The 21,816-nt window shown below is 36.9% G+C and overlaps 3 protein-coding genes across 9 annotated transcripts; 1 reads left to right on the forward strand and 2 right to left on the reverse strand.

Annotated features, from left to right (window-relative positions):
• Window positions 1-236: 236 nt before the first annotated feature.
• LOC109014270 (protein FAR-RED IMPAIRED RESPONSE 1-like) lies at window positions 237-7,084 on the reverse strand. Of its 4 annotated transcripts, XM_018996670.2 has the most exons (5): window positions 6,024-7,084; window positions 2,043-4,069; window positions 1,878-1,956; window positions 890-979; window positions 237-745 (listed from the first exon to the last, which is right to left on the reverse strand). In XM_018996670.2, the coding sequence occupies exons 1-4, from the start codon at window positions 6,052-6,054 to the stop codon at window positions 894-896; spliced, it is 2,223 nt and encodes a 740-aa protein (XP_018852215.1). In that variant the 5' UTR covers window positions 6,055-7,084; the 3' UTR covers window positions 237-745; window positions 890-893. The 4 variants fall into 4 exon arrangements, with proteins under 4 accessions (XP_018852215.1, XP_018852217.1, XP_018852216.1 ...); XM_018996672.2 differs by lacking the exon at window positions 237-745 and having other exon boundaries at window positions 938-996; XM_018996671.2 differs by lacking the exons at window positions 237-745; window positions 890-979 and adding an exon at window positions 1,004-1,156.
• A 2,287-nt stretch (window positions 7,085-9,371) lies between these two features.
• Window positions 9,372-13,033, forward strand: LOC109014273 (protein AE7). 3 transcript variants are annotated; one of them, XM_035694034.1, is made up of 6 exons: window positions 9,372-9,487; window positions 9,701-9,836; window positions 10,314-10,419; window positions 10,520-10,619; window positions 12,174-12,219; window positions 12,633-13,033. In XM_035694034.1, exons 2-6 carry the CDS (start codon window positions 9,710-9,712, stop codon window positions 12,731-12,733), a joined length of 480 nt encoding a protein of 159 aa, XP_035549927.1. In that variant the 5' UTR covers window positions 9,372-9,487; window positions 9,701-9,709; the 3' UTR covers window positions 12,734-13,033. The 3 variants fall into 3 exon arrangements, with proteins under 3 accessions (XP_035549927.1, XP_035549929.1, XP_035549928.1); XM_035694036.1 differs by having other exon boundaries at window positions 9,411-9,487; window positions 9,704-9,836; XM_035694035.1 differs by having other exon boundaries at window positions 9,483-9,599.
• Window positions 13,034-13,229: 196 nt separating this feature from the next.
• LOC109014272 (vacuolar protein sorting-associated protein 25) lies at window positions 13,230-21,367 on the reverse strand. Of its 2 annotated transcripts, XM_018996679.2 has the most exons (8): window positions 21,196-21,367; window positions 18,587-18,665; window positions 17,060-17,136; window positions 14,989-15,128; window positions 14,840-14,893; window positions 14,629-14,717; window positions 14,414-14,489; window positions 13,230-13,604 (listed from the first exon to the last, which is right to left on the reverse strand). In XM_018996679.2, the coding sequence occupies exons 3-8, from the start codon at window positions 17,116-17,118 to the stop codon at window positions 13,483-13,485; spliced, it is 540 nt and encodes a 179-aa protein (XP_018852224.1). In that variant the 5' UTR covers window positions 17,119-17,136; window positions 18,587-18,665; window positions 21,196-21,367; the 3' UTR covers window positions 13,230-13,482. The 2 variants fall into 2 exon arrangements, with proteins under 2 accessions (XP_018852224.1, XP_018852225.1); XM_018996680.2 differs by lacking the exon at window positions 18,587-18,665 and having other exon boundaries at window positions 21,196-21,342.
• Window positions 21,368-21,816: the final 449 nt, after the last annotated feature.

Genomic DNA, 21,816 nt, shown 5'->3' on the forward strand with positions numbered 1-21,816 from the left:
AAATATTTTATCCTAATATTTTAATTGAAATGGCCACAAAAACAATATTCAAAACTTTGCGTACAACACATTACTTGTATTTAGAACAAGACTGGAAGGTCTTTTAGCTTGGTTTTGCTCAAACTGATTAAACCATTTAGGATTATAGATCACTTGTTAATTATTTTTAACATTTGATACTGAGAAACATCAGTTCTTCTAGGTACAAGCAATCTCGTGTATCGATTGCGCACCGATTGCTAACGTTGTTTTTCATATTTTTTTATTAAAAAAAAGAACGAAAAGAACATACGAGTACGAATTATATATGTACATTGAGATACGGGGAGGTTACACTTTACGACCACCACCGCCCTTGTAGAAACTATAAGCCAACCACCGCAAACCACCTCCCACGGCCCACGGGAAACAACCCCAGTTAAATCGCCATTGTTGAAGCACTGCACCTCCCCACGACCCCATGTCGCCCTCTCCCTCTCCCTCTAATCCCACGTATCAGTTTCTCTTATCACCCAACGCAAACATCTCTATTTTTTGAGTCACTGAGTGTCGCCACCTCCCAACACCTCCTTGCACAACCAAGTATGGTTGCTTTACGGAGACATCTCTACACCTACAACCATAGTATAGGTTTTGCCCTCATAGCACTCTCTCTATGTTTGAATAGACAATATCGCTCACCCACACCAGAGGTTCACGGTCAAACCCGCGACTCACGCCATATGCATACTCTGCTCGTAATTATCTGTAATTACCAGAAATTAAAACCATGACTCGTACAAACAGAATTAGAAGAAAAGGACCAAAGCACCAAGGATTTGCGGCCACCGAGATTGAGAAACTCGACACATTGAGAAGATATAGAGATGAGTGGCAGTGAGAAGCTAACCTCGTTAAGCTCCGAGCTGGACTTGGATCAACCCAACATCAAGGACTACCTCCCTTCTGGATCCTTCATCCAAGAGCCTCACGGCTAGCTCTGCATGTAGATAAAAACTAGGAGTGGAGACTATGAGTATCGACGGGAGAGGAAAAGAAATTACAAAGAATGGAGAGGGAGAAGAAAATGGAGGAGAATGGAGAGAGAGGAAACGATGGAAGTGCCCCCATTAAAAGATAGGCGTTTCAACTTCTCTCATCCGTCTAAAATTTGTTCCTGTCCAAATTAAAATGCACCGTTTAAATAAATGATACACGTAAATGGATTGGTGCGTATTGGTGCACTAACTCGCCTGAAGATAGTTTTCCTTTTTGTAGTTGTTGACACTAGCATTCTAGTAAAACAACAATGTCCAACCATTCATATATAAAACTTACAACCACCTTCAATTAACATAGATAGACCAAGGAATATAGAAATACATCAAATTAAATATATACACGTGCGCACGCGCGCTCACATATTTATAGGCAGAGGAACAAGTAATAATAGTTTCTGTCCACACATGCCCACGGTTCACACAGATCCCCCCCACATGCATCTCAAATGAATCTCCATCCCTTGCATCTCAAATTGTTGTCTACAACCCAAAGCCTAATGACAAAACATCCCAACCAGAGGTAGGAAGAACATACAAAATAAATTCCCCTAATTCCCACTTCTTAATTTCCAGACAAAAAAAAAAAAAAAGACTTTCAACATTCAGAACAAATTCAGCAGCAGGCCATCGACACTGGGAACAAATTCAGCTCCATGGCTCACATAGAAATCCATCACTCTTACTTCAAAAACCGGCAGACCAGTCTGAATTTAACAATGTCATATATACTACATATACAACTACACATAACATTAATTTTAAACGCTTGTTTAATTTCATCAAACAAAAGTATTGTATACACAAAAACAATTATGACAAACAAAATTTATCACTCACGAATATTAACATGCACATCTTGATTTGTAGTGGACATTCCACCATCCTGATCCATAACATCCAATGTATGATGTGGTGCCTAGACAAAAAAACGTAAAACACATGTTAAGACCATTTACATAAGGCCATTCATTATTAGTTTATAAACTATTCACAAAAGAATACCTGCATTGAAATCCCGAGGGAAGCAACTGGAAGGTGATGGGAGGGTGTACTGCTATCACAACTTGACCCATGATGAACCAATTCCCCCTTCAATCGACTTACATGACTAATCGACTTCATGCAAGCTTCCTCGCTTTTTGATGCAATCAATGCTACTTCAAAAAATGACTTAGTCAGCTTATCATATCTTTGTGCTTCTAGATTCCCACTTAAATCATCATAACTGCTCTTAACAAAAGTATATTTTCGTTTCAAATCCTTCCTCCATCGATCCAAAATGTATTTTGATGACAAGTCTTTATCCAACATGGTCAACACACGAAGAGCATGTCTACATAGGATTCCTTTGAACTCAAACAAGTTACAAGGGCATTTCACTTCAGCATTATCTTCATTGAAGGCAACACAAAATTTTGCACGTTTTATGAATCCATCAACTTTTATCTCATCAGTCACTTGATACAAATGAATTGAATCTTCACATGTCGGCAAAGATGCAACACAATATAAAAATCCCCTAAACTCATCTTGAACTTCTTTGAACTTTGTGATGGTATAAACTTCTTGAAATTGCTTCTCAATAGAATAATGGGTTATACAAGGAATTTGTGTACTAAAAGAATTGAAATCAGCAGTCATCTCATTCTCAACCTTTCTCCTCAAGACATTATCAAACTGCTCAAAAAATTGTTTCAACGTGGTCTTTGAATTCACATAATCATCAAAGAAAGAATTCATACCTTCACCCCGTTGTATTGTACACATCCCGGCCAAAAATGTATTTTTTAAGTATGATGGTACCCAAAGATGTCGGTCACCATATAGCAAATTCAACCAAGCATTATCATGAAGATTATACCTCTCGAGTAATTTTTGCCAACTTTCTTCGAATTCATCACGACTTAAAGAGTCATATACACAACTTTGTAAACTGCTCTTAATGGCTTCATATTGGGAGTGTGCTCCAAAATTTTCTGGAAGTCTTTTTATGATTTGCCACAAACAAAATCTATGTTGAGCTCTTGGGAAAACCCTTGCAATTGCATTTTGCAGTGTTTTATCTTGATCTGTAATTATTGCATTGGGAGCTCGACAATTCATAAATCTCAACCATGATTCAAATAACGATACAAAACTATTTGTATCCTCACTTAATATTAATCCACACCCAAAAAGAATCAACTGGCCATGATGATTCACTCCCATGAAAGATACAAGTGGAATTTTATATGCCTTGGTCAAGTATGTTGTGTCAAATGTTATTACATCTCCAAAAGATTCATATGCAGCTTTACATCGTGCATCTGCCCAAAACACATTTCTCACTCGGCATTCATCATCCGCGTCCATCACGTAGAAAAAATGGTCATTTTTTTGTTGCATTCTAATGAAGAAGTTACGAAGAGCTTCGCTACCTCCCACTCCTAGCTGATGCTGCCTTGTTTTGTCAATCTGGTAATCTTTCTCTTCAAGAGGAAGATTCTCAGAACTCTTTGTTTCAACAAGTGATTTAAAGTTCTTACTTGTATGTATTCCAGATATTTCATTGGGTTCAAGCTTTCTCTTTGCTTTAGAACCTAACCTCTTATGACATCTAAAAAATATTGCTTTTCCTGGACTCAAAGCATGCGTGTGTTCAAGCACAACGGTAGACAAAGTAAACCTTCCATCAAGAGTTAAAGCCGCATTGATCTTGGCCTTGCACCCCATTTTTTCCACTGGTCTTGGTTTAAGAATATTGGATGCGTTGCTTTTTGGCGTGCCTTGTTGAACACATGCAAGGGTAAAATATCTCAACTTCCCATTATCTCCAGGTTTAGAACTTCTTTTTGATACACCGAACCCTACTTGCTTAGCATACTTCATATAATATAACCTGACTTCTTCTTCAGATGAAAAACTCATTCCAACCTTCGGTTCTTCGGCACTTTCACTACCATCTTTCCCATATAGAATTTCCATAACATTTTCCCTTTTATCCAGGAGGGAAACATTCAAGTTCCTCACACGGTCAACATTGGTGTTTTCTACAACACACAAATATTAGAATAATCAGAAAATTCGGTTCTTCATAAATTCCAGGCAACTACACAAGTCTGCAGCCCTCTTAGTTGTATCCAAAACAACAAAATTTGACAACAAGGTTTTAGAGCAGATTCTTTACACCATGATCTACCGAGCCTTTCCAAGCAATATAAAAAGAGACATCCTTTATGGCTTATTTTTTTATCGTCATATAGATACATATATGTTTTTTAAGTGAAAAAGGGCAAGAAAATACACAAATGTAACTTTTCTGCCTGTATTTGGAAGTCTTCAAGTAGTTATAACTTATTTTTATTTTTATTTTCTCAAAATAATACTTGTAGATATGCAAGAGATCATTGACTTTTCGACAGGTGGCCCAGCAGGGCCTCCCACTCCTTGTTTTGTAAGAGCTGAAATGCTTCCTGGTGGCTATCTAATTCGACCTTATGAGGGTGGTGGCTCCAGTATTAATTTTTTTATATATACGTGACTTTCTTTCACTTGCTTATTTTAATTCCCCGGTTGTTCTAGGCTTGAGGTGTTCCATAAATTTTCAGGCCACTTTATGAACCATTAAAGATTCTAGCTCAAAAAATGACTTCCTGTAAGAAACCGGCATATATGAGGCCATTTTCCATTTACAATCACATGAAGACTTCCACATAGAAGAATAATATATATATATATATATATCATATACGTAATACATATCTATAACACCCCATATGATAAGGATAATAGTAGGTGGTGCATGAGATCCTACATTGCTTGAGAATAAGAAGTTTTTGCTCTTTATAAAGAGTCAATGGGGCTCCAATTGTATCATTAACTAGTCATTTTAGAGTATAGGTCATGTGGTTTAAGCCTTTCATTGGGGCGTTACAAATGATATCAGAGTCTGTCCCAACCAGAAATGTGGAACTTAAGCTGTGCCACCTAAGGGTAGCAATATATGACACGACCCGTTAACCCAACACGAACACGATAAAAACGGGTTATGGTTTAGTCTTAACAGATTCAAGTCAAAATAGGTTGACCCGTTAAAACACGATTACTTCATGGGTTGATAACGAGTCAACCCGTTAGGAAAATTAAAGTTACAATTATACCCTTATACCTAAAAATAAAATTGTTAGAATTTTAATTTCGATATTTTTATTATTTGGGTTGTAATTTTGGACTTACAATTAGTTTTTATATATTTTTTTATATATATTATGATTTTAACATTTATATAAAATTATACTAAACTAAACTAGGTCAAACCGATTAATTTCGAGTTTGTTCAATCCATTTACATACACGGGTCAAAACGGGTTGACACTACACGATCTGTTATGTTAATGGGTCGTATTAGAGTTTGAGATTTTGACACGATAAGCTTAATGGGTTGGGTTAGGGTTAACCTGTATAATATAATATACATATCTTGAGACGATACGAACACGACTCGTTAACACGATTTGACATCTCTACAACAGACATGCCCGACAAGGATGTCGGGAATTTAAGGAGGGTAGATTGTGATACCTCATATAATAAGAATAAGGGTAGGTGGCATATAAGATTCCACATTGCTGGAGAATGAGAATTGAGAAGTCCTTGCTCTTTATAATGTTCCAATGAAACTCCAATTGTTTATTATATCATTGACTAGTCATTTTGAATTATAGGTCATGTGGTTTGAGCCTTCAATTGAGGCATTACAAAATCATATATATATGTTTATATAATGCATATAGTATATCATATGTATTATATATACATACGATGGTGGAAACCAAATGGCGCAGAAAATTGAAGGAAAAAAGAAAAGAAAAAGAAACCAAAGAAGAAACTGCGTTGGTCTCACAGGCAACCAGACAAACAGCTGGAGCACAAAACAACTTATAGCATAAAACACAAATGGATCACCAAAACCACTAAGCAAGATATTCATGTAAAAAAAAATACCTGCATTCGATGACTTGCTGGACTCCGCCATGCTCGGAGAGCAGTGCAGTGAGTTTTCGTTGTTTTTGTTTTCTGGGATTCCAATTCTTAACCAGTAAATCGAGGACTTAGGGCAGAGAGGGGGATGGAGTGGGTTTCCACGAAAAGAAAATGTTGGGAGGGAGCGAGCATGGGGAGTGCGGGAAATGCGAGACAGTTTGGAAATCGATTCAGAGATTCACTGATTTAGGGCAGAACTGGCGGGGGCTCTCGAAAAAACACAAAAACAGACCATGTTTTAATTCACGGAAATTCTTTTCGTAAGCCACTTTTTATCACACCTCCTCCACGCTGGCAGGAAAAGAAATGATCAAAAAGACCAAAACTCGAAACGAGAGGATCTTGCCTTCCCGTGACCTAGACTTCCTCAAACCCAGTTTTCCTCAAGCGTGGCCGCCTCTACTCTGCTGCTGTTCTCGACGGCGACGGAAAGGGATCTGGCTTTTGTTCCGAGTTCTGGTCTTCCTCAAGCCGTGGCCTCTGCTCTGCCGATTTCTTCGAACATTTGGTCTTCAGATTCGAATATCCTCAAGCGTGGCCAAGCCAAAATCGCTTTTATAAGGTTTATTTCCAGGTTCAGTTCTGCTAGGGAGCAGCCTTCCTTCCAGGTTCAAGAAAAGAATTTCCGTTCCAGGTTTATTTCCAGTGTGTTAAATTTTTCGATTCTCTGTTCTTTGAACATTGAAGCCCGACTTTGGCTATTTTGCATAGCGCTTGTAAAATTCCGAAAGGGCTACAACCGGTTACCAAATTCGCTTTTTGACTCATAGACTCATCACAAGTTATTTTCCCATTCGCTTTAGTAATTCTCTATGAGACAAGAAGAGCAGAGAAAAATTCGGTATCTTGTGTGCTTACCTGTATGCTTCCATGTCTGTAAGCTTTTGTTATTTTCCCATTCCTTTTCCACTTGGCAACCGGAGATGCTACGGCTTCGGAAGATGAATCACAGTGATGGGTTCTGCTGGGGCTTTCAGAAGAGCTGTTGATGACTTTTGTTCTTTGTTCGTTTGTCGAGATGCACAGAGGAATAAACGTTTTTTTTTTTTTTCCAAACATTTAGAAAAACAAAATATAAAAATAAAGAGTAATCGTCAAATAATTTATGAATTGTTTAAATACTGGACTTTAATTTTAAAAAAAATGGTATATTATTAAAAAATTAAGTTTTTTATATATATTTATTTTTTTTTTGTAGAAAAGAAATGTACCATCTTAAACATTCTATACTAACAAGAAAAACAAAAATACTAACGATAAAACTTAGAGGCAAATTCAGAGGATAAATTAACATTTTTTTTTTTAAAAAAATTATCATTCTTTATTTTTTAATTATTTTTTTGCCATTTTATGATATTATTTTATAATATAATATTAAATAATAAATTTATAAATAAAATATAATAAATAATTTTTATTTATTTAATATTATATCGAAATAATGAGAAGATGGATCATTATGAAATGATTATTACTCTTTCCTTAAATATTGGCTGCTCCCAGAATTTGGTTTATCCACGCATATCTCTTAAGAATGAAAAATGATATTTGAATGTTGAAGGTTGCGTTTGGATGTTGAAGTAAGTTGAATTGAGTTGAGTTGAGATGATAAAATATTGTTAGAATATTATTTTTTAATATTATTATTATTTTGAAATTTAAAAATTTGAATTGTTTATTATATTTTATGTTAGGATTTGAAAAAGTTGTAATGATGAGTTGAGATGAGTTGAGAGATGTTTATAAACCAAACGAAGCCTTAAGTCTCGTTCAGCCATTTTAAAAAATATATATATATAGAATTTATATAAAAAAAATTAAATTTTTAATAATAAATTAAATTTTTTTTAAATAATTATATTATATTTATGTATTCCATAATTATATATAATATTACTATTTAAATATTTGCCGACGTCTCAACATTTAAAAAACAGTTCTTCTACGCACAGTCGCCGAATGCAAACGGTGAGTAAACGGCATTTTTTTAATGCCACGTCGGCAGTAAATAAATAAATATAAAAAAAAAGGCAAAAGCGGGAAAGGATATTGGAATTGGTGCTTTGCGAAGACGAAGAAGCTAGGGTTACCGGCTATCTTCCTCCTCTGCTCATTCTTCTTCCTCTCCGGCTTCTTCGCCTCCACCCTCCTTTCTCTTCAGGTAGCTTTGTTCTGATTCTCTCCTATTTTTTGTTCTTTTCTTTTATTTTTTTGTATTCAGTGGAAAGTATTTCACCTTTTCAATTCTTCCGCAGGATACTTCTACTGCTACGACGAGATCGACGCTGCAAGAATCTGTCAACGAGGGAATCGAATACAATTCGTTGACTCCTGGAGAGACCGAAGACAATTCTGTTACTTCAATTCCCTTTCAGGTGCTCGGTTTTGCTCTTTAGGCGATTCCTTTCTTTTTCGTTGTTCGGCTAATTGTGCAAACATGTTGTATTTTTCCTCAGTTTCTGAGGAAAAATATCTGAGTAATTTGTATTTTTAACTATTTTCTGTAATTTAAGAGATCACGAAGAATCAGTTTGCTTTCTTTAGAGGTCTCTTCCCTCTGCTCCACACAGGTGACGACGGGCAAAGTATAATCCCTAACTTAACAAGTGTATAATGCCTAAATGACCATGGCTACCCGTGTATATATATTTATAGATGCACTCGTTCTCTTCGTCTCACTCACACTCTTATAGTCAGTCATCTCACTCTCAAATTTCTGTATTGGCTCGCTTAAGCTTTCCTTCATTAATGGCAATGCTGGTAGCATTTTCTATGGCCTCCACCATGGCATAGCCCCCAACGTCGTCTCCCTCAAAATCCCCACTAGCGAGTCCACCAACGAAAGTCCATGCTCCTGCGCAGTCTCTGGCAGCTACGACTCCAGCATCCGCACTGTCTCCTGTGAAGACTCCGCCGACGAGTGCTCCGTCCCCGACAGTGGTGACCTCTCTGCCATCGCCTTCCCCTGTTTCTCTTGAGGCTTCGGAGAGCCCTCCTGCGTCAATTGTTGCTACACCTTCGAAAGCTCCTAGGCTGGCGGAGAACAACACGATTTTGAGTAGAGTCGGGTTCGCTGGATCTCTGGGCGTCGGAGTATTCGCAGTAGCAGCTGCTTTTTTGAAACCACTGTGGGTTTTGTTTTAGAGGGAATGTAGTGGCGTTATTAAGTTAGATATATATTTAAACGGCATCGTTTTTTATTTTCCAAGTCAGCAGCCGTTTGCGAGCCGTTTACATGAAGCGACTGTAAAGAGTATTTTTCTTTAAAAAATATATATTGCTGACGTGGCTGTTGCGACGTGTGCCCAACGAAACCCACAAAAAAGATGGAATTAAGAGACACGTCGAGAAAGAGAGACGGGGAACAAGGTAACTCGATACGAGGAGAAGAAACAAGAAGAGGAAGAACGATCGAGGAGTTAAAGGTTTCTTTCTCCTCCCACTTTTTATCTTATTTTCTTTGTTTTTATTTTTAAATTTTGGTCCCCCTTTTTATTGTAAGAAGCCCCAAAATTTAAATGGGCATGCCGTAAAAAGGTGAGTAGTTTTTTTCTATGCTATTTTTGGTGTTCTATGTTTTTTGATGCTGTTTGAATGAGAAGCAAGTTGGCTAAAGTTATTTTATTTTCAATTTTTAGTAGGGAAAAATGGTTTTCGAATTAATAAACGCGAACCCCGTCGTGTACGAGAAGAAAGAGCGTCGAGCTCGAAGCGCGCCGAGTGATTATTCAGATGAATACGCCGCGGAACCCATCGATCAACAAGAAGTTTTCGATATCCTTTTCTTTGATATTTATTCCTGTTTTCCCATTTTTTGGGGGGGTTGGGGGACTTTATTTGTAGGTATTCTGCTATTTTGTATTGGTCTAGATAATTTTTATACCTAATCGAGGGAACTTGCACATATTAAGCTTGTGTTTTTTGTTAGCATGGAACTGGGCTTTGGGCATTGGATTTGGCTCCAGACATTGATTTTTTGTTGCGTTCATGTTGCTTTTGAGCTCGTGTTTGGTTTTATTTCCTGTGTGAGATACCATGAAATGGACAATGGTATGGCTGTGGGATGCAAATCATCAATGAATCAATGAAACAGTTTTTTTTTCAAGGACATTTATGTGCGTTGATACTTAATGGATAGATGCAAATGCAATAGTGCTTCATCATCACCTATATAATTCCTCGTCTGATTTTGGAAAGAACTTGAAGTTCTTTCTGAAAATTTTATTTGTTGTTTTTTCTTAACATTCTTAAATCATGTAAGAGATATAAAGGACCCAGAGCACCCATACTCGTTGGAGGAGCTCAAAGTAATAACAGAAGATGCAATCGAAGTAGATGACATGCAAAGTTATGTTAGGTTGACACTATTCTTCTGTCCTATTTTTATTCTTGCAATGCGTTTTCCTTTTATTGTATTCTGTTCTCCTTATTTAACAAATGATGATGCTTTGTTTCAGAGTCACATTTACTCCCACAGTTGAACACTGCAGCATGGCGACAATTATTGGACTTTGCTTGCGAGTAAAACTTTTGAGGAGCTTGCCTTCTCGTTACAAGGTATCAACCCTATTTCCTTATATGTTAATTTTATTGCTGATGACATATTATGGAATATAGAACTTCATACCTATGTTTCTATTTTAATTTCAGAATTCAGCATGTTATTACTTGTTGACATGCACAGTTGAACAAGAGCTTTTAGTTTAACAAATGATAGAGCAGTAACAGAGAACCACTACATTGGATAATTTAAGAGGTTTTGTATAGGTGTCTGTTTGATAACACATCAACTCTTCCGCTCGCTTGTGGAATTATTATTTTCGGAATTGGCTTCCCATATTTTCTTTTGTTATTTTCTTTGGTGCGTGGAGTGGGGGGTGTTGGGTTTAAGGAGCTGACAGGTTCGTGCATTGCTCTAAGGCTCATGTATAGAGTGTTGCAATCGCCTCAAGAGTTAGTGTTGGTCGAAGCAATGTGTGGAACAATAGATATAATTCTGAAAGATTGCTTAGGAATGCCTGAGATGTTATCGTGCTACTTTACTCAATTGTTAGAAGTTATAGTCTTTAAATGCTACTTGGAGTAATGGCAGAATTTATACATGGAGTGCATAAGTTGAAGGACCATGTTATGTATCACGGACACTAGTGCATTCTGACGAGGAATGTGATGGTGAATAATATTAAAGATAGGTTGTTTAGTTTTGTGTTTGTATAGAAGCTATTTTATTTACCACTCTGTTTGGTGAGCTAAAAGAAAGTTATTTTTCATTGTCCAGCTAAGAACAGCAAACATAGAATTTCGATTACTTATAAAAAAAAAAAAAACAGCAAACATAGAATTAACAACACAGTGGTTTTTCTCCATAGGGAAAAAGTTAAAAGCAAAGCAACATAATATACATCCTTATGCATTTTTGTCCCCCCATATCTATCGGATGGACTGAACAGTTGCCTCTGCACACCTAACGGAACAGGCTGACTCTGCATTTTTCAGTGAAAAGGGGGTGAGTTTTAGCTCTAAAAGGCAATTTTTTGTAAGTTGTATATCCTGCTTAACCCATCTAGGACGAATATACTTTTACCACAACCAAAGTCTAAAACTAGATCATGAAACAAAAAGGACTGCTAGCTGCTTAAACGGGTCCCAATATAGAATTGCAAACTACACAGATTCTGCATGGTTGAACTTGAATTGCACACAAACAAGTTGGTGATGGTGGGAAGGTTCATACTTCTTTTAGGCTGTAAGATGTGTATACTGTACAGACTATCTAGTAATACATAAATTGTCATATTTTGGTTGCATATTGGACGTTATATATGTAAAGTGGACACCTCTTATTTTTATTTTGTGTTTATAAAAAATAAACAAAAAAATTGAACTGGCTTGGCATCTCATTTATTTTGTGATAGTATTGTAGATTTTATTGAGATAAAAGACGGTGTAACTGATTATGGAAGTATACAAGAGGTCCATCTATTTAGCACCTCATATGCTACCCACAAGAAACACATCATCCTTTCTTATAACTTTATCTTAATTTTGGTTAGGTTGATATAACGGTAGTTTGTGCCCCCTTTCTCACAACTTGTTCTTAATTTTGGTTAGGTTGATATAAGGGTAGCCCCTGGGTCTCATGCATCTGAAGCATCAGGTTCTCTCTCTCTCTCTCTCTCTCTCTCCCCCCGCACATGCCTAGCATATGGATGCTCACCATGCTAACTAAAGTAATGCATAGTATATAGAGTCACTTTTGCCAAGCTAACATGCCACTAAGCTTACCTTGACCCCACTCCATCTACTGACATGAAGAGCTTTTCGAATATTACCTCTTGAGAGATATATGAACCATATTTGTCTTAACAAATTCTGTTTGTGCTTCAAAGATTAAAAAAAAGAAGGTGGTGGAAGTGCGTACATTAACGGTGATGTAGAAGTGATGTATTTTTTGCAAGTTGTTGCTAGGACATGTAAACACCATCTAGTATGCTTAATCCGTGAAAAAGATCTTATATAAATTATGGCTCGACTTTCATGCCCTTTTTCAATTTTCTGTTGTATATGCAGTTAACAAACAACTGAATGACAAAGAACGGGTGGCAGCAGCACTGGAGAACCCAAATCTCGTGGATATGGTCGATGAATGCCTGGCTCCATCTTATGGTTGAACATGCTGTACATCCATACAATGTAGTTGGATTAATAGTTTCTCCGAGCCTTTTGAAGAATTAGCTCTGATCCAATACTAGCATTCGATTTCTTTCCTTTCTCAGCATATTTGGCCATTCCTGTTTTGTAATCTGAGTTAGATATAATTTGAATGCCCCCTGGTTTATTTCTAAGTCTTGTATTGTGGGTAACTATAATAATGCCTTGTGTTCTGGTATCTTAGATATAAAAGTAGAAACATTGTAAATTTTTAGTATCTATTGGTAAGCAACATCATGGGTATATTTTATCGATTCAAACTGCCTCTTTGTTGGGAAATGCTGGTATTACTTGTAGTTCTCTGGTAGGCAGGTTGTAGGGCAGGGCTGCCTATGGTAGATCAAGACATTGCTGATTCGATTTATCAACGAGCGGATTTGGGTAAGGGTGTGGAAGAATATAAAAATGGAGTAGGGGCAAGAATTATGTAGAATATAAAAATAGATATGAATGATGAGATTAAATGCATAGAGATTGATTGTCACTTCATTCGAGATAGAAAGAAATATTTCAGTCCTTTATTCTTTCAAGCTTAAATTCAATACAACAAACGTGTCATGAGCTACCGCTTAAAAAAGACCCAAAACATGAACTAAAGAACTCAACTGGCCAACAGTCGGTCACATTCATAAACTCTACCAGACCAGCAGTAACAGGCAGCATTGCCTCCATAGCATATGATCCTGTTGAAAGGAACCGAGTAAAAGGTTTACAAGGAGAATTTCACGCCTTCATCGTCAGTTGAAGTTCCCTTGAATATAGCAAGCTTCCCCTTTTGCTCTAGTAGTCTCAGAGCTCGCATTAGTATTGTACGGTCAATCCCATGAAGCTCTGAAGTATTAACAGACAAGGTGTATAATTTTTATACAAAACCACGAGGCAAAAGAGATAGAGAGTGAGTGAGGACAAAAGAGGTAATTAGATGAGCAGAAATGCTTTGCATTTGGCTTCTGGGACAATCCAAGTAAAAACTCAACTCAACTCTCCTATTTTTTCTCGATATAAACTAATTCAATTAGGGACATGTTATACAATGAGGAAAGATAAGATATATTCATAGTAAATTGGGTGGACCTTTCCCGGGGAACAACTCAAAAACAATCTTTTTTTTTTGTTTGATCGGCCAAATATATCAGTGGAACAAGCATATCGGATAGAATGGATGAAAGTACAGACAATAAACAAGTCAGTACCATACATCTATCATTAGCCAGTTCCAATCTTAAAAAATTAATATAAAAAAATGACAGTAATGGATTTTTAGAAGAATTTCAGTGATTCCAGGAAACATTAGATTACTACTGAGAGTTAAAATGTCAGCACAGTTTGGTAATGGAGCTCTAGTTCTAGTATCACATCCAGAATTTTCTGACTACCATTGTGGTTGAAAGGGACAATTCAAATTTAAATAATCCAAAATGCAGGAAAATATCTTGTTTATCACTTTTAATTTTCTTCATCATGGCAAAATCTCTGTTAGAAAAGTGGAGCAACGGGATTTTCTTCCTCATCTTCCCAAAGCATTCTCCTAATTTTATGCAATACTTGGTAGCAAAAGCAATATAATCCAGAAAAAACTGAGTTTATGGTATCATCTCCAAAATTACTTCTTTTTTACGCTATATACAGTCAAAGTTTACCTGTTCCTCGAGACTCAGCCCCTGAACGTATTTCCTCGACTGTCATAACACTGTCCTCTAGCCCATTATCTTTTACCTAGTAAAAAATAATAGAAAACTAAATCGAAAGAACTGATAATTGAAAGAATTTAGAAGTAATTACTAGCGACTTCTTTGAATTTTTTTTTATAAGTTTCTTGTAAATTTTATTATCACAATCAAAATTCTTAACTTACAAAGGATAAAATAATGTCAGCCCACTCTTGAATGCGGTGCCAGAGAATTAGACATTTCCTATGTCCTTTATCCAACCATTCTGCTCGTCCTGTTACATAAGAATGCAATTAACAAACCTCCTACAGAAAATTATAAATGTTATAATAGTCTTGTAGCACAGAATCTTTTAATTGAGCACCAGGGGAAAAAGCCATTGAGACCGAATCAAACCTTCTGATACTAATGCTAAGAGAAATGCTTCCCTGGCTTCATGACTAAGAGATCCTGCAGAGAAGTATGGATAAACAAAGCTCTATAGCATTCTCAGCCCTTCATATCCAAATAGGATATATGAAAACTAACAAGAACAAGAAACTTACTTTCAACCACAGGATTTGAAAATAGCGGAAAATCTTCTTCCAGTCCAACCACAAATATCTTTTGTGTTCTACAGTAATCGAGGATGAGTTCCTTCCAAAGTTGTACCTGCTTATCACGGGTGTCCCTTACTGGCTGCAAACTGAAACATACACCAAAAGTCATGTAATAAAATGAATCACACTTTCCAAATGAAAAAAAAAAGAATCAGTAATGCAATGTTGAATAGATATGTTAGGATCAAAATGTAAACGAAAAAGACATTTACAATGAAAGAGTAATATCCAGACATCATAATCTATTAGGGCTGGGCTCCGACTCCGACAGAGTCGGAGTGCTCGTTTCCGACCTTCTCCGACTCTGACAAGAGTCGGAGCCAAATTGGAGCTCCGACTCCGACTCCGATCAGAGGTCAGAGCTCCGACCTCCTATCGGAGCTCCAACATAAGATCGGAGCTCGACGTGCGCTCGACGTGGCGCTCGAGCGGAACTCTTCCAGAGAGGTTCGCTCGACTTCCGCTCGACATGTCGCTCGAGCGAACCTCTCTGGAAGAGGTTCGCTCGACTTCCGCTTGACATGTCGCTCGAGCAGAACTCTTCCAGAGAGGTTCGCTCGACTTCCGCTCGACATGTCGCTCGAGCCAATGTTCAATACAACGTGTGCTCGACTTGCGCTCGACACCTCGCTCGAGCGCAAGTGTTCAGTAAAAACAATTTCTACTCCGAATTCCGATGACTCCGACGAAGTCGGAGTTGGAGTCGGAGCGGAAGTCGGACGGAGTCGGAATTTTGCACACCCCTATAATCTATTTGACCTTTTTCCATGAAACACTATCTGTTAGAAGATTTATATTTCTTTTTCCTTTTTTTCATGTATAACAGCAAATGGGAAAACATATCCTTAGCTTACCACCCCACCCCTTAAACACCTAAACAAACGCTTACAGCCTCATATTGCTTTATATCTGGATCGTTTCTACCACACATCAACTGTACAGCCATTTCCGGTCCAGTTTTTTGCCAATACATTTTTTTTTTGGAGGGGGGTGTGGGGTTCAGAGATGCTTTGGCACGAGAACCACTTTGTGAGGAGTTGACTGATTTACTTTGCATGTTTGGAAAGAGATAAGATGTCAGCACCTCCTTATGTCCACATATACTTCGAATGAATAGTTAAAAGACTCAAAGGCCCATACAAGCTCATCATTGTCTGCTTCAAAAAGATTCCTATGATATTAGGTACCGGGTGAGGGCTAGGACCCAACTCCCCCTGATATTCAAAAGCAGAAAAGAAAAAGTGCTTCCTGTGTAGCCATAACTTAAAACCTCCAGAGCTGGACTAGAGCAGACATTTGAGGCTGATCCTGCAACGAGTTTTCCTGTATGGTCTCCAACTCCAATTTCTCTAACTCTCAGTCCAAAAAGCAAGAAATCACCATTAGTTAACTTTTACCCCTTCCCTAGGAGAGAAGCAAAATTGAAGCTCGTGTTCAGTTTCTTTAAATTATGATTTGGGGACTTATTTTCTTCTATCCATTGGTACTCTATGAACACCACAAACAGGTTTGAGGCAGTCTCCCATATCCAATTTAAAACTGGTGCAACCTTATTAAGTTTTAAACATTGTCAATGTGAATTAGGCTACAAACTAAGATGGGATCATGGATGCCCCCAAAACTAAGGGCAGGTTTGGGGGTGGGACGAGACACAAAATTCTCATCTCATCTCATCTCATCATTACACATTTTTCAAATCCCCGTACAAAATATAATAAACAATTCAACTTTTTCAAATCTCAATACAATAATAATACTAAAACATAATATTTTAAACACTAAAACAAAATACAAAATTCTCATCTCACCCCCCAAACCTGCCCTAAATGTACTGATGGGGAAAAAAGGTCAAACACCTCCATAACACAATGTATTTTCTGTTAAAGAAAGTGTACATACCGATAAGAAAAGATTAACAGGAGAATGAGATATAATAAGACACCGAGTAACAAAAAGAGACTAGCAATTTTATTAAAGAAAAAATAACAATATAAGTTGCAAAGAAAGTGAAGATTACGTGAAATATGGTGGATAATTGAAGAAGTGAGGAAGCTTGAAATCACCCAATTTCTGCATCTCTATTGGTTCCTCGACCTGTAATAGCAAATTGGTTATTGAAGACAATAAAAGAGGACCAAACTTTTAGGATGGAAGATAAACAGCCCATCTGAAAACGTAAGATCAGTAATAAGTTTTAGTTTCTAAACACCGATTCCTTTTTTATTTTCAGATGCATAGCTGCATTAGTCGAGGGGCACTCCAATTTCAAAAGTACAAACAACGTGCATCCTTTCTGGGATGGAGATATAATCTTAACAGGAAAATTCAAATGATGAATCTAATACAGCTTAGCAATTAAAGAATTTAATTATAAATGGTAGAATTAGACTTGAAAGAATGTTTTTTTTTCTTATTTGATAAGTTAAAATGTTTCCTAGCCGATTTTCAAATTAAAAAAGAAAAAAAATGCACAGAAAGTATTAAAAAAGAAATCCTTGTAAGTTAATTTTTCTTTATTGTTTTTGGCTTCACACGACCAACTCAACTCCCATTTCCATAATCAATAGTTCCATTCCTATGCTTTTTTTTTTCTTGTTTATTTTCTATTTCTATTTTCAGACTTGACTTGACCCATCTCTTATGGATATTTCTTACTTAATAAAGATTTATTTACCTATAAAAATAAAGTAAAAATTTACTTCCCAAAAAGCCAACTACTAACCACTCATCATGAACAAAAAGCTTTGTTTGTTTTCACAACACTTCTCAACTCATCTCATCTCATCTAATCATTACAACTTTTCCAAATTCTCACACAAAATAAAATAAACAATTCAACTTTTTCAAATCAAAACAAAAAAAATATTAAAAATATATATTATAATAATATTTTATTCAATTTTCAACTTTAATTTCAACTCATCTCATATGCGAAAACAAATCAGGCCTTACATCAGTTTCCAATGTAGTTAATAACTAAAGTACAGACAAGCAGAGCTAATATTAAAACCAATAAGCTCTAGCTTAAACAGCACCTCCTAGGGCAAAGTTAAGAGGTGCTGTTGTGGCTTCAACTCCACGGGTGAGTGTACTCAACCATCCAAAAACAATGGCACAAAAACTGGGAAAAAAGGTGGATAGTTCCCTTTATGTAGTGCTAATACAGCATGGATGTACCAAATAATAATTCAGATTCAGACTTTTTTACGGAAATAATTATAGCTCGCCTGAGACTCCCTCAATATCCACTAATTTGAATTGTATTTAGTGACAAGAGAAAACATTGAAAATATCAATCTTCAATCATTCTGTCTCAATTTCCTTAGCTTTTATGGGATTTTATTTTCTCTTTATTATAGCTTCTTACTGGTAGATGTATAGGTAGTCTGTGAAGTCAATTAAGTCATGCAAAAAAAAAAAAAAAAAGAAGAAGAAGAAAAAAGAAGAAGAAGAAGAAGAAGAAGAAGAAGGAGAAAAAAAGACAAAACAAAACAAAACTTAAGAGAAAAAGAGCGAAGAAGGGTCAGTGACCTTCAATTAGTACCTTAGAGTTCAACAACACGATTCTTGAGATTGATTGAGTCTACTGAGCTTCTGAGCAATGGCGTTGGAGGATTGGTTTCCTGGAATGTGTGGTCGATCAAACTTGGAAGGACGTATCCGTTTGTTTGGGTGTTGAGAAACAAATGAATGAGAATGGAAAACACAAGAAAAATTACAGAGATATTTGGGCCCAATTAAAGCCCACAACAGAAACTGGCTGGCCTAGATCGGTCTGCTATCCAAAGCAAATGCGAGTTTAGTTATAATCGTGAAAAAATTATTATTTTTATTTCCAGCAATAGAGTATCAATATTAGGAGGCACGTGCCCAGATCCTCCTATAAAGATTATTTGAATTTTGCAGAAAAATAAAACAAGAAATGATGTTTTCAAAACACCACGGAAGGCAAGTGCTTGGACCCAGGGGCGAGCAAAACTGCTCGAACCTAGGGGTGAGCAAAGAATGCTCACAACCCAGGGCGAGCAAAGAATGCTCACAACCCAGGGTGAGCAAAAATCCTTGAACCTAGGAGCGAGCAAAACTAATGAGTGCTTGTACGGGTGTGTCCGCGCCGCAAGCAAGGAAAGAGTGCTCAGACCCAGGGGCGACCAAGGAGTGCTCAAACTCCGTGAAAGCAAGGAGAACCCATACCCCACATGAGCAAAAAGTGTCTGCACCCCATGCGAGCATCGAGTGCTCAAGCCCCGGGGCAAGCAAAGAGAACCTGAACACTAGGGAGAGTAGCATCAGCTCCCACAAGGCAAGCAAAAGTTTTTGCGCCATGGGGAGCAAAAAAACTCGCCCCCTCGACGAGCACCGTGAAAGAGCATGAATGGTTTGGTTAGGGGCTAAGGGTGCTCACCCGATGGGGTGGCAAGAAAAAATGTTCATCCTAGGGGCCACTAAAAGTGATTGCTCTAGGCGAGAACAATGTTGATCAGAAGTGCCCATCGCCCTCTTGGGCAAGCACTATGTTGATCACAAGCACCCGCCCCCAAGAGGGTGAGCAATGATCTCGTCCAACTAGAGACCTAAGAGTGCTCACACCCTGGGGTGTAGAAACAGAAGGTGATGGCACACCTACATTACAAGTATTTCCAGGATGCAACTGCCAACTGGGCTTGAGCTTGTACCTGAGCTTGGAATTGGACATGGGCAGCCTGAGCTTATGCCTGGGCATGGGCATGAGCCTAAGGTTGCACTAGCGCAAGCGCCTGAGTTTGAGGCTCAGACAGCTGGAAGTGGCCTGGGAAGTGAGACCCATTTTGTGTTTGAGGTTGTGACTGAGATAGAAGATGGGTTTGGTGGTTCTGGTTCATGTGCATAGACTGTCAAAACCATCCCAGAATTACCAAAAGGGATTGGTGCCCCAACATTCTTTTTGGTGTTATTATGAATAATTGAAAACGTTGTATGACACCACAACCCGACACCTTAGGGTGAAAATTTTTCGGTCCGGATCGGAAAAACCAATTAGACCGAACCAAATTCACCCCTACCCGATCTCGGTCCATGGGGTCTCCAAAATTCGGTTTTTAGTCCGGTCTTGGGGTGTGGGTTTTTTTGGACCGGACGAGACCGAAACCGACCAAATCACTTACATATAAATGTTTTTAAATATTTTTTATATATACAATATATTATTTTATATAGTATTTGTATAATTTAATTATGTAATTTTCTCTAATCTATCACCATTGACTATATAAAATGTAAAGTAATATATGTTATCGATTAACTAATATATCATACGATAAATTATATGATAATATATGTTATTATATGTAGATACATACTCTACTAAAGTACTAAGTTAGTAATTATTAACATCATAAATATAATTATAATTAATTATTTTTTTAATAAGTTGGTTACATAATTCACATTAAAGAACTCACTAAATTTTTATTTTACTAATTTAATTATTTTTTTGTATTAATTTATCTATATAAAAAGAGAGAGAGAGAGAGAGTTCAAAAAAATGTTCCTACTTCCTACCTCATATGGACCGAATCGGATTGAATCAGACCGATTGGACAGATTAGACCGATAGCTAACAGTCCGGTCCGGTCCTTAGGGATAATCGGTTTGGTCTAGTCTGGAAAAACAGTGGACCGAAATTTTCGGTCCGTGACCCGGACCGATTACACCCCTGGCGACACCACAAATACTTCGAAACCAAACTACAACATCAAAATCCACAAAACTTCCCTTGCGTAAGCATACTAAAAGCGAAGATTCAGATTTCTTTTGCCCCATTAAAATTTCTTCGATATTTTGAGCACTTGGGTACTTAATCGAGTATGAATCGTGAAATTTCCTAAATTCCAACACAGAATTCCCACACAGTATCGATTTTGGTATAAACCGTTTATTTTTCCCAGGAATCCTAGTTTCACAAGCAAACCCCAATCCAAAACCAAACAAATTGAGCCGAAAAAGACATTTCCTTTGGAACTCCAAATATAAAATAAAGCCAGCCTTCAATTCAAACTACTGCTTCGATACAAAGACGAAGAAAATTACGAAGGAGAATACGAACGATAGGTATGCAAATGCGAACAGAATTGGAAACACATGTCAAGAGTAAGAAAGAAGAAGAAAACGAACCGTATGTACAGCTCGGTACAAGTCCTTCCTTTGCTTTGAGACCGCCAATCAAGCCGGAACTGTTTCTACTTTCTTCTCCCTCAGCTGCCCCACGCTCTCGCGCACTGGTATTTCTTCAATCGTGGAAGTTACAAAAGTACCCTCCTTTAGATCAGACTTCCAAGACCCGATTGGAATTAACACTGTAATGGACCAGATGATAGATGTCATGTAATTTTTTTTTTTTTTAATTATTATTAAAAAAAATTATTTTCTCATATAAATCTTATATGTACTCATATTTTTTTAAAAAAAAGGGTTTTGATATTAATCATCTCCATATACTACACATCGCATTTATTTTTATTTTTTTATTTTTTTTTAAATTAATTGAGTTATTATACTCATCATTTATACACTACATATTTGATAAGAGAAAAAAATTAGAAATTAAAAAATAATATATGATGTATTGATTTGAGAATGATGAGTAAAATTTTTCTTTCCAAAAAACTTTGCAACGACACTTGCATGACTACAAATATGACTTTGTTGCCTGTTGGGCAAATTGCAACATTTACTTCTAAAAGAAAAAGAAAAATGTTAATTTGTCCCTTCATTTTGACACTTTATCTATTTTAA

This window comes from Juglans regia, chromosome 9 (genome assembly GCF_001411555.2).
Source record: "Juglans regia cultivar Chandler chromosome 9, Walnut 2.0, whole genome shotgun sequence".
NCBI lineage: Eukaryota > Viridiplantae > Streptophyta > Magnoliopsida > Fagales > Juglandaceae > Juglans > Juglans regia.

Bases quoted from the DNA above. Each gene is read 5' to 3' on its own strand.
- LOC109014270 (XM_018996670.2), bottom strand. From the start codon at position 6,054: ATGGCGGAGTCCAGCAAGTCATCGAATGCAG. The intron at 4,070-6,023 runs GTATTTTTTTTT...TGTGTGTTGTAG, and splicing joins CAGCAAGTCATCGAATGCAG to AAAACACCAATGTTGACCGT. The intron at 1,957-2,042 runs GTATTCTTTTGT...TTTTTTGTCTAG, and splicing joins CCCTCGGGATTTCAATGCAG to GCACCACATCATACATTGGA.
- LOC109014273 (XM_035694034.1), top strand. From the start codon at position 9,710: ATGGTTTTCGAATTAATAAACGCGAACCCCGTCGTGTACGAGAAGAAA. The intron at 10,420-10,519 runs GTTGACACTATT...GCTTTGTTTCAG, and splicing joins GACATGCAAAGTTATGTTAG to AGTCACATTTACTCCCACAG. The intron at 12,220-12,632 runs GTTCTCTCTCTC...TTGTATATGCAG, and splicing joins TCATGCATCTGAAGCATCAG to TTAACAAACAACTGAATGAC.
- LOC109014272 (XM_018996679.2), bottom strand. From the start codon at position 17,118: ATGCAGAAATTGGGTGATTTCAAGCTTCCTCACTTCTTCAATTATCCA. The intron at 14,718-14,839 runs GTTTGATTCGGT...CTTATGTAACAG, and splicing joins CTTAGCATTAGTATCAGAAG to GACGAGCAGAATGGTTGGAT. The intron at 14,490-14,628 runs GTAAGTTAAGAA...ATTTTTTACTAG, and splicing joins CTGACATTATTTTATCCTTT to GTAAAAGATAATGGGCTAGA.